Below are 12,036 nucleotides of genomic sequence, written 5' to 3'. Positions count from 1 at the left end.
ATGAAAGAGTGAACGATGATTTCGAAAACCGCTCCTGAGCCGCTCCATGAATCTCTAATTCTCTTGTCAAATCTTTGAGCTGCTCCAATGTGTAATCCATTCCTTGTTAAAATCAACGAAAAACCGTGTCGAAAAATATTTTCTTACATGAATCTCCACAGCCGAGACTCATCGCATGGAGCGTTTAATTATTCAGATTTTGTTTTCAGAGTTTATAGAATTATTCAAAACAACATTTCTAAAGCTCAACGTGGATCTCATGGCATCTCAATACCGTATTGATATTTCAACCCGACAAATTTTGTTGGAGACAACAAGGATTGATTCTTTATTGGCAGAGTTCGAAGATCATAAATATTCATCAATCAAAAACTTAAATGAAGACTGAAAATCATCGATAAAGTGAAAGCTCGACCTCAGGACCAAGAACTCCCTCAACATAATGCTTGACGAAATCAACGTCGTCGGCGGTCAGAATTGACTCGAGTTCGTGCTTTATCTTTTCAGGATTCAAAAGCACGATTTTGAATAATTTTTATGCCGTGAAGATCTTTTGAAACCTAGCTTTTCATAGAAGACTTGAAAGTCACCAGTTTCATCCACAGCCTCATCAATCACTCTTGATGCGTGCGCGTATTTTTCTTGCAGTTTAGCTTTGACAGGTTCTTGCATTTCTGTAACTGCTTTTTCGTAGTTTTGATTGTTTTGATCGTAATTATCAAAATCGAACTGAGGGCGCGTTACGTCCCGCCATTTGTTTCCTTCTGCTTGTCTCAAGTATTTCGCAGTAGCAGGAGATATTGCTGGATTTGATAATAAGACAAACCTTCCAATAAGAACATTACCGTGAAGAATCGCCGCGATGGTTTCAGTAAACTCATTCCCAAATTTTGCTTTCGCTCTATGAAGGGATTTCGTAACAGCAAGTGCGGATTTTGAAATATCTTGACTTCCACTTTCCTGAAAATATTGATATTCTCGTCAATCAAGAACTAAAAAGAAGACTAAAACCCTACCTTTTGACCGAGAACTCCTTCAATATAATTTCCGACGAAATCCACGTCGTCGGCAGTCAGAATTTCCTCGAGTTCCTTTTTTGTCTTTTTAGGATTCAACTCGGATTTTGCCTTGAAAGATCAGTACCTAGGGCAGAAACCTGGCCGTTCAAAGAAAACTTGAAAGTCGTCAGTTCTAAATACTGCCTCATCAATCCTTCTTGATACCGTCTCATATTTTTCCTGCAATTTGACTTTCATAAAGTCGTTCATTTTCGATCTTTTTCTTATTGTTTGCATATACTTCTCCTGAAGCTTTTGAACAAGGTCTCCAAAATCGACGGGAACGTCTTTCCATCCGACTCTCTCTGCTTCTCTCAAGTATTTCGCCATGCCAGGAGATACCTCTGCAACTGGTATAATTACGAGAATTCCGATTATATATCACCATGAATAATAACAGCGATTGCTGCAATAAACGGTTGTCCATATTTTTGCTTGGCTCTTACAAGTGCTTTCTTGACATGAAGTGCCGTTTTTGAAAGATCCTCACCTTCAATTGCCTGAAAATACACATTTTTCTTCGCTTATCGAAACTCTCTACCATTTTATTTCAATCAAACGATGCTTTACTAAGACTTTTGAACCTAATTAATGATTTTTATTTTTGCAATTATTTCCCTACTTCCGGTAAGAAAAGCGACTTATTGCTCATTTTAAAAATAGGAAAGATATTTTTTGTGGATAAATAGTTTATTTTCTTGCTGACGCGCGTTGGTAATAATTTAAATAAAAAAATTCTACAGTCATAATGTCGACAGAAAAGAAGTAGTAGCTCAGTCGACTGCTTGATAGCCATCTTTCTCAAGAGTGCTTTGTCCATTTGCGGCAGTGGCAGGAGGCTGTACGAGATCTGTGTTCACCTTATTAAAAATTAAATTGTTTTAAAAGATTAAATGCCCTTCGATTACCTCGCCGATAGCGCCATATCCCCCGAGTCCTTTATTCCAGTTCGAAAAATATTCAATTTTCCTCTATGATTTCAATTTTCTTCTTAAATTTTTTCTGCTAGTATACCCTTAATTTCGAACTATTCCTTCATTATCTTCACCTCCGAAGCCAGTATCTTCATCATAAAGTCTGATCATATCTTCATGCGGCTCAGCCCAGTACTGTTTCTCAGCAGATGCAAAGAATCCTTGAAATTTTAATGAGCAAAAGAGAAGTTTGTCTAATCCCGCAAGTACCATAAAATACAACGCCGAAGATATGAACACAAGCTGCTAGGACAAAGACGTCTCGCCAGGCTTCGCGGGCGTCGGCAGTGTCTTCGACGCGCTAAATACAATAAATTATTGTCAATAATGATCAACAAAAAGATAGTTTTTGGAACTTTCAGAAACATCATCAATTTCCTCTGGAAAACCTGAGTCAGGGTCTGGAAGATCTCAAACGAAAAGCCGCATAGCGGCTTTTTTTTAAACGAAGCCGCTGAGCGGCTTCTCAAAATTACTTTTCGACTCAAGTTTCAAGTTCTAGCGAAGCCGCTTTGCGGCTTCGTTTTTAAAAAAGCCGCGATGCGGCTTTTCGTTTGATATCTTCCAGACCCTGACTCAGGTTTTCTACGAAGGAAGCCGAGCTCTTAAAATATTTTTTAAGTGGTTCTTAATCCAAAAAGAAACGGCTTAATCACTATCATCCGAGCTCGAAAACGATCTTTAGTTCGCCTCAGTGGCACTCACAGTATCTTTCGTCAGCGCTCCGGAAACAATAGAAACGAGGATGCCACTTAACGTTCCGCAGGAGTTGGTAATTCCCATCAAAATGGAGGCATAACGTGGCGCAATATCCAAATGGTTAACGTTAAAGCCGGAAATGGCGAAACCAGACGCTCCAACAGCTATAATCAGCGCCATGACATTGTCTATTTTCGTCTTTGTATAGCTTTTCGAGGAGGTTATCATTTTTAGCCAAAACAATTCGAAATCATCGAACTCAGAATCGAGGGATTAGGAAATCCGCCAAAATAAATGTTCTTAACCTTCCCTTAGAACCAGCAAGAAAAACGCCTCGGTTCCGAATCCTCCGCAATTCATCACTTTTCTCACATTCGTTGGCGATAGAATTTTCTTCCGCCTTAGATTGTCCGCTAGCCAGCCTCCTACAGGGACGATAAATGCCATGACTAGATGAGGAATTGCACCAACAACTCCAGCTTGCGAAGCGTCTTAAAATCGAGAATAGAATAAAAAAAGATGATAAAAAATTGAAAACCTGACTCGGGGTCTGATAGATCTGCTGGTGAGATTTGATGAAAAGCCGCGTAGCGGCTTTTTTAAAAACGAAGCCGCGGCGCGGCTTCGCAAAATTTTCATTCATTTATATTTTCAAAATTCGGCGAAGCCGCTTTGCGGCTTCGTTTAAAAAAAGCCGCTACGCGGCTTTTCATTCAAAATCTCTCAGACCCTGACTCAGGTTTTCTACACAGGTTGCTTAGCTCACAGGCAGCTAGCTCAGATTCTGAGCCTTAGAACGTACCCAAATTTAGAACATCCTCCAAAAAGCGAGATTGGGAAATGATCAACATGTAAAACGTCCACGATCGGCAGAAATTGGCGACGATAATCGCCCAAACAGGCAGCGAGGTGAAGAACTTTTTCCACGGCGTATTCCAAAACTACAGAAATTAAGCTTTGATCAAAAATTCCTTGATTACCGATTTGATTGCAAATGTTTGTTTTTCATCGAGTGATTTTTCGATATAATCGCGCTCTTCTTGAAGGATGGTGGGATGGCTCCTCGGTGAGTCGTGGGCCAAAAGACAGAACGTCACTGAAAACAGGATTGAGAACCGCAGAGCACGTCACATGCTTCAGTAGCTCTGGCTTTAAAACGCACCTATCCATATTACATTGAGAAAAGAGCAGAAGTAAAATGGCGACAGAAGACCGAACGCGCCATAGTTGTCGATCAAATATCCACCCAGCGCGTAGCCAAGAACGGGCCCTTTCCAAGTTCAAAAACAATTATTATGGCAAGAAAAAGGGTTTATTTGAACTCGCGTGCCTGCGTAAGAGCCCGAAAAGGAAATTGTGGCTAATCTTGAACGTTCTAAAGGAGGCGCCCACTTCGCCCAGATTCCATGACAACAAGGATACAACATTCCCTCCGCTAGGCCTTGAATAATTCGCAGAAAAATTGTACCGCCGAAGTTTTCGTTTCTAATTGCGATCGGGAGGAAGATGTTCATCGAAGTTGAGATGATGATCGACAGTGTAAATAATCTAAAAACCATAATTTACAAATTTTTGTGAAAAAATCCGCTCGGCAAACAGCGTAGAAAACCTGAGTCAGGGTCTAAAAGGCTAAAATGAAAAGCCGCGTAGCGGCTTTTTTTAAAACGAAGCCGCGAAGCGGCTTCGCAAAATTACCTTTCCACTCAATTTAAGAACTCTTTAGACCCTGAGTCAGGTTTTCTACAAAGGTTGCCGAGCTCAGAGTCTGACAATATAAGTCGCAATGATTTCATACTGAAGAAAAACGTCTTCAGATCTGTAGGTATTGTTTATCGACATGAAATTGTCTATAAACATCTATTAATCCCTCGGATAAGCGCTGCGACGATTCCCTCGACAGGCATCTTTAGAATCATAATTGCGCCGCGAATTGCGTCCTCCGACGCGGCGGCTAAGTCCCATCTGCTAAGTCCGCTTTTGGCTTTTCCCAGGACAGCACTTACCCTTTTTACAAAAGTTTTCAAAATGAAATTGCTTGTCTGAGGAATGTTACTGTTCCTTACGACTTAGGAGGGGCTTGGAATGCATGAGAAGTTAACAAAAAAAAGTTCAACTTTTCACTCATTACTCAAACTTTAGAAAACACGCAAACTAACTTGTAAGGAGGAAATATAGAAGCAGCGTAGCCAGAGGGAATCTGCGTAAGGATGTATCCCCAGAAGAATGATGAGTGCACCAGGCCGATCATTTCCGGGTCCCAACTCAGCACCGCTACCTTTTCCACCACATCTGTGTTGATGTTTTCATCAATTTCTTTTTCACGGGCTCTTTTATTGTTATCATGTTAGTGACACATTACTGGGTCGACCTCAAACACGACTAGCATGTTTTCCTTGCATAAATTTACGATGCCGTAAACAAGTGTTTGTTTCTGTTTTGTCCTTTGAGGATCAGGACTCCAGGAAAGGAGAGGAGGTCAAAAATAAGTACTGTAAAAAGCTTGTATTTAAAATAGGTCTTTTACGAAGAAAACATGAGAGAATCAACCCTCTGTTTTCGACGAAAGAAAGGTAGAAATAATTGATTAGTCAAACGGATTTCTTTTTTTTTTTCTCATCTGCGATTCTATATGTATGAAAAAGAGTAGTAGAGCCCGATTCGCGAATGTTTTATTAAAATTGCCTGGATCAGGCAGCGTCTCGTCGACAACGACTTCTCTGACAGGGACCGTGACATTCTTCGGCTTCGTGAGTTCCGTCAGCGTCACTCCCAAATTGCAGCGCATGGCAAACGTTAGCATAAATCCTATACCTTAAGTAGTCTCATTACCAGACAGCTCATGAATTTAACAACCGCGATTATCAATCAAGAACATGCAGAGGGGCTTATTTCAAACCTCTGTATATTTTGAATAAGAATAAACTACATTTATTAAAAAAAAGCTAGAATGATTTGGTCTGGGTTCGGCAACCTGTGTAAAAACCTGAGTCAGGGTCTGAAAAATCTTTAATGAAAAGCCGCGCAGCGGCTTCTTTTAAAACAAAACCGCAAAGTGGCTTCACAAAATTATCACTCAAATCTATTTTTAAATTAAAATTTTAATCATTTTAATAAAATAAAAAAAAAAGAATTCGAATGATAATTTTATAAAGCCACTTTGCGGCTTTGTTTTTGAAGAAGCCGCTGCGCGGCTTTTCAGTAAAGATTTTTCAGACCCTGACTCAGATTTTCTACAAAGTTTGCCGAGCTCAGGATTTGGTTTCTTACATGTTGCCCAGGCAAGAATATATCTCTTCGTAATACTCGACCAATAAAAGATATCTCTATTTTGTACACCATTTCTCCAAAAAGACGAGCTTTCTTCAGGTGAATCTTTCATTCTTCACTTTTTTGAATCAAAAAAGACTTATTAAAAACTCTGATTAATTAAAAATAAGTTGATCCGTTCTTTCTCAAGGAAAATGTATATTCTATCACCGGTCCTGAAAATAAATTCCATTTTGATCCTCTTTTTCTTTCTTGTTATCTAACTCTTATCATCTTCATTTTTTATGTATTTACGCGTCTCTGTAATTCAAAAAAAATCCAAAAACATTCAGTAACGATGCTCTTCCCTTCGGTCCAAAATTGAATGGCGACGCCACCTTGCGACTCCCGACTGGGACATGCGCCGGGGGCAATGTCAGTCCGCGCCGCAAAAGAAAGCCACGGACAGTTGGTATTATTTTCCCAGTAAATAATTTATTTAGGAATAAATCTCGAGCGTGAAAAAATCCGACTAAAGGGACAACAAATAATCGCCGCTGGCACTGAACAGCCCCGTTCAATTATCTAATTTAGCGGACGCTAAATCCGCTGAATACTCAATTATTCAAGACTATAGTGAAAAAAACTTATATTTGGTACTCGATTTCATCGAAGCTGTTATATAATTTGCAGGGTATACTATTCATTTTTAACTTTATTCAATGTTTTTATATGAATGAAATTATAAAAAAGGTAAAAAAAACTTCAATTTATGACTTTTGGATAAAACTTTTTTATTCGCATGAAATCCAATTTCTATCATACTTAGTAAGTAAAATTGTTCAAGACTTACTTATATTTGGTACTCCCTTAAGGTGATATTAATGCAATATTAATTATCCTGAGTAGAAAACCTGAGTCAGGGTCTGAAATTTCTCTACGCGGCTTTTCATTTGAGATATTTCAGACCCTGACTCAGGTTTTCTACTCAGGTTTTCGAGCCCATTTTTGAGAAACTTACAGTAAAGAATGTTTTCTTAGAAACCCGGAATCGTAATCGCTATTGGAAAACTCTGAAGATCAAAAATTATCTCAGTCTCTTGTCTATTCTCTCTGTCTGTAAATGTTTAACGAGAAAGTGCGGTACTGAAAAGAAACCATTATTCGTGTGCTTACCCATGTGCGGTTTTCAACCTGCGAGAAAAGATGTTATTTCGTGGCTTTGAGAAAAAAAATCTGATGCTGGTTCTCTCCGGCTTTGGGGGCGAATTATTTAAGCAAAGGAGAAGAGAGGGAGTGTTTGGTAGTACTAAACTTTAGTGCAAATGCATTTAATATTCGCGAGGATGGGACGTTTATTGGACAGTTCTATCCACTCTAGCAGGAATATAATGGAAACCTGTCATCGGCAACCTGTGTAGAAAACCAGAGTCAGGTTTCTAAAAGATTTAAATGAAAAGCCGCGTAGCGGCTTTTTTTTTTAACGAAGCCGCAAAGCGGCTCCGCCAAAGTTACCAACTCATTGTATTATTTTAACTCGCGAAGCCGCTTCGCGGCTTTGTTAAAAAAGCCGCTACGCGGCTTTTCATTTTTATCTTTTAGAACCCCAACTCAGGTTTTCTACTCAGATTGTTTTTGACAGTATTTCTTTGAAAGAGATAGAGAAGCAATAAAAACAGGTCAATTGGGCAGTTCTTCGATGTAATCCACCCAAAAAGAAGAATCTGCATCTTCTGGCTCAGCCGGCGGCTTATCCCCTATCTCTGTTCGATTTGAGTCAGCTGAGGCATCCTTCAAGTTAGAAACGCTATCGTTGAATAATAAACGTGTTGTAGTTGTTGGAGCCTGCGGCGTTGTTGTCGTCGTTTTTCTTCGTTTTTCATCTTTTTCAACTATTTCCTCGACGATTTCTATTTGATCAACAGCGACTTCTTCCATTGAAGAGGAATTTTTGTTCCTCGTTTTCGCGCTAACTTCAGCTATCATCACTGCCCCTAAAAAGAAGAAAGAAATGATGAAAAGAGTCGCGTGTTTGTAGCAAGAATGTCTCATACTAGTGTTTACCTGTTATCGCCAAGATAAGAACAATCGAGACGGCCGTAATTCTGCCAAGGGTCGTCGTCCGCTCGTGGTTGCGCTCTGAAACAAAACCACGTTCCAGCTCTCCTTCAGTACTCGACTTATCTACCTGGGAAAGAATAGCTAAACAGCTTTTTGCCCATTTAGAGAATCGACTTCCCTTCTTTCTTTATACAATTTTCTTTCTTTAACCTTCTCTTCAATAAAATTAATAGCCATGAACGCATAAGACAAGTCGGTTAAAGTCTGTGTTATTTTAATCCATCTCAAGCATCGCTTTACTACGCGGTCAGCCTTTAATTTCTTTGAGAATGTTTATTCAACAGTTTCTGAAATTTTTTCTATTCGAGGGTCAATGTTTTTTGGAGGAGTTTTTTATAATGAACATCTCGTTCGAGCTTCTTTCTTGCGCGGATTGAAAGGATCTTTTGCGAGTTTGAAATTTGCAAATTTGGACGATGTTAAATGAACATTTGAAACTCGAAAAGCAAAGCAGCGATATGAATGGCAACTCCAAGCGCCTCCACAATTAAGTCGAACTTGTATCCATGATAACGATTCTCCGGATATCTAAAAGCCTAATCCAGAGCCGTAATCCCCCGTTGAGCTCACCTGCAGTAATCGATAACTCTGCCAGTTACGGCATCGTCTTCTAATACCTCGCTGGCACTTACTGACGCTTCCTGAGGGGTGGATAGGAAGAATCGACATCCAAAATTACTTTCTAAACTTATCGCCTAGTACTACCCTTAGCTGCTTCATGTCCGCTGTAATCGACATCGTGTCTACAGCGGCGTTGATAATGTAACACAGCATTGTCGTCACCGCAGATACGCTAGAATCGACTGTAAAAAATGAACAAGAGTTAGAATACCTGAGTCAGGCACTGAAGAGCTTAACTGAAAAGCCGCGTAGCGGCTTTTTTGAAAATGAAGCCGCGAAGCGCCTTCGCAACGTTACTGTTGTGGTTCACGAAAAAGCCGATCCTGATTCTATCTTGTTTTCATGTTTTTCTCGCGCAACGTATTTATGCGGAGCGCGCTGCCACTTTCACACACTTCGTTCTCGCCCGCTCTACGGAGCTCTACAAAATATACCAGTTCTTTTTCCTACGCAAGACCGTGTTCAGTTTTTGCAGCTTATTCGAGAGCCAACATAAAATGGTACCAGGACTACTAGAACCCTCGCCCTTCATCTAAAAAACTTCGTTTTTTTTTGTTGGAATCTCGTCTACTCTTCGCTGGTAGAGAACGAACGTCACCTAGCCACCTCTGGACATCCCCGCCGTTGTTTTCTTGCGCTCAACGTTGGCTACGACAACAACCTCTCTCTCGCTGGTTTACTGTTAGCTGGCGCATGAATCAAACCGCGAAACTCTCGCGTCACTCTTTACTTGTGTCGAGTTTTCGGCACATAAAGAGTGCCCACCAAAGGTAGTCTAGCCTTCTGAGCCACTTACCTCGATTTTCTCTTGCTCAACGCCGTCAACGTCAGTTTCAACACGTTCGACCTCCCTCAACTACTTTCTCCGTTGACACACGGAAATCTCCCGCCAAAACCTCACATCCCCAACGGCACTCTGCATCAAAATCGCCAACGTCGATCTCACGAGCGATCTTCTTTCAATCTTCGAGTCTTGGTCACATCGCCGCTCAAGTTCAACTCTAATCTCGCGATCTTCCCGCCATCATCAACTAAACGGTTATGACCTCCGCTCAACTCCACCGACATGATTTTGATCGCCAAAACTACACAACAACTTCAATCTCTTCACCTTTTCATCAATTCATATCAATTCTAACAACTTCATCCACCAATCTTCATCCTTCTTCTCTACTCAACGCTCTGCTCGTCATCAGCTCGGGGTACGATGCATCCTTCGCTCGCTTCTCCTGTCTCTCATCTCTACTCCGCGCTCGACTCAAGACGCACAAAACTCAGCTGATCGACTTCGCAGACTCCCTACTTCAACTTCGACAACTACTACGTCAACTACTACTACAACTACAATCTCAACTTCTAAGCCCAGTTTTCGTCCTGGCACACCTCTCTCTTTCAAGCCCAGCACTCGCCCTGGCAACCAACTCAACCTCAATCAACTCTCACTAAGCCCAGCTCAAGCCCTGGCACTACTACTCGAATCTACCAAGACCAGCCCTAGCCCTAGCCCTGGCAATCCTAACTACTCTTCAAACCCAGCTCTAGCCCTGGTACTGCTCTCTACTCTCCCTTCTACATCTACAAGCCCAGCTATTGTCCTGGCAATCCTGACTTCTCCTTATCACGCCGCTACCTGGCATCTCTCTTCGACTCCAAATCCAGCTCTCGCCCTGGTAAATCTACACTTTCAACTCATCTTTAGTTCTCATCTTCTACAATTTCACCCTGATCGTCTACTTCTTCCCTTCCGAATCACCGTGCTCGCGCTCAAAACCTGCGCCGCGCGTCCAGTCAACTCTACTCATCACCCTAGAATCATCATCGTCTGGGGGCTGTTGTGGTTCACGAAAAAGCCGATCCTGATTCTATCTTGTTTTCATGTTTTTCTCGCGCAACGTATTTATGCGGAGCGCGCTGCCACTTTCACACACTTCGTTCTCGCCCGCTCTACGGAGCTCTACAAAATATACCAGTTCTTTTTCCTACGCAAGACCGTGTTCAGTTTTTGCAGCTTATTCGAGAGCCAACATTACCATCTTGATCTTTTTCAAATACTTGCGAAGCCGCTTCGCGGCTTCGTTTTCAAAAGCCGCCACGCGGCTTTTCAGTGGTGATACGGCCTAATTCTTCGGCTTGGAGGCCGAAGGATTGATGCGTGTAAGAACACTGATTCTTCGGCCTGAACCGAAGAATGAGTGATAAAAGAGATAAAAGAACACTGATTCTTCGGCTAAGGTGAATTTATTCACAGATTCCTGTGCCCCTAACCACGGGGCTACGCCCCTTAGGTCCTAAATGCCGGGGTCTAGTCTATGGTTACTTAGGGTTACCTTCGGTAACCCTAACTAACCCTAGCCTATCCCCCTCGGGTGAGTTAGTTCTGTCATTTTGCCCAGTGCCCCCTAACACTAACCTCAAATTATAGAAAGTACTTATTGCTAAAATGTGTTTTTTTCTAGAAAATGTCTTTTTCATAAGTGATGACTCATAGGTTGCAATCAAAAATTTATCAAAAGAATTCTGATAATGGATTCTAGAAAATTTGCCGAAGAATCACTGTCAATTTTATCATTAATCCTTCGGTTCAAGGCAATTCTCGATTTGCCGAAGAATCAGTGTTATTGAAAGCATCAATTCTTCGGTCTTGCCGAAGAATCAGCCCATACCACGTTTTCAGTTAAGCATATAAAATAAAATGCTAATGCTGCGCGGTTTATAATTTTAGCTCTTCAGAACCAGACTCAGGTTTTCTACACAAGTTGCCGAGCCCAGGCAGTCGGCCTGTACCTAAAGAAAGAGTAAATCATCACACTGTGCATTTTCGCGGCGATGAGTCCAATAATAGCACCGATGATGTAAACGCAATCGAACAAGGGCAAAACGCGATAGAAGAACAAGTCGCATTCTGGCAGCGGTCCGTAAACGCACTAATTAATTTCGTGAGAATTCGACGAGTTATTTTTATTTCTTGCTAGTTTAACTCGACACTCACATGATTAACTATCGCCACGAAACAAAGGCATAAAGCTGAAATTGCAGTCCATTTAAAAGCTTTGTTGCTGTTTTCTTGCTTTTTCCGGCCATCTTCGCTGCCAGAATTAACATTCATAATACGATTCGAACTTTCGTTTTTACTCTGCCTTGCTCTCTTTAGTGCCAAGGTGATAAAGCGTCATATAATCTGCAAAACAGAGGACAGGCGCGTTTATTATTTCCCCGCGTCAACAAAAATTACCCCAACAAGCACAATGTTATTTATTATCCACTGTTGGTAAGGTTAATTTTACGAGGTTTATTTATAAATGACGGATAAAAACAAG

The 12,036-nt window shown here is 41.1% G+C and overlaps 2 protein-coding genes across 2 annotated transcripts; both read right to left on the bottom strand.

The window, feature by feature from the left end:
* Positions 1-2,059: 2,059 nt before the first annotated feature.
* On the bottom strand, positions 2,060-6,110 carry LOC145701575 (vesicular glutamate transporter 2.2-like). The gene is made up of 12 exons (XM_081778786.1): positions 5,999-6,110; positions 5,385-5,542; positions 5,139-5,230; positions 4,888-5,058; positions 4,062-4,279; positions 3,894-4,001; positions 3,712-3,827; positions 3,534-3,672; positions 3,037-3,222; positions 2,738-2,919; positions 2,243-2,333; positions 2,060-2,193 (listed from the first exon to the last, which is right to left on the bottom strand). Exons 1-12 carry the CDS (start codon positions 6,108-6,110, stop codon positions 2,075-2,077), a joined length of 1,692 nt encoding a protein of 563 aa, XP_081634912.1. The 3' UTR covers positions 2,060-2,074.
* A 1,929-nt stretch (positions 6,111-8,039) lies between these two features.
* On the bottom strand, positions 8,040-11,866 carry LOC145703966 (uncharacterized). The gene is made up of 5 exons (XM_081781381.1): positions 11,709-11,866; positions 11,504-11,643; positions 8,813-8,891; positions 8,669-8,742; positions 8,040-8,626 (listed from the first exon to the last, which is right to left on the bottom strand). Exons 1-5 carry the CDS (start codon positions 11,823-11,825, stop codon positions 8,518-8,520), a joined length of 519 nt encoding a protein of 172 aa, XP_081637507.1. The 5' UTR covers positions 11,826-11,866; the 3' UTR covers positions 8,040-8,517.
* Between the last annotated feature and the right edge of the window lie 170 nt (positions 11,867-12,036).

This window comes from Oikopleura dioica, chromosome PAR (genome assembly GCF_907165135.1).
Source record: "Oikopleura dioica chromosome PAR, OKI2018_I68_1.0, whole genome shotgun sequence".
Taxonomy (NCBI): Eukaryota; Metazoa; Chordata; class Appendicularia; order Copelata; family Oikopleuridae; genus Oikopleura; species Oikopleura dioica.
This window is presented reverse-complemented; position numbering and strand designations above follow the sequence as displayed.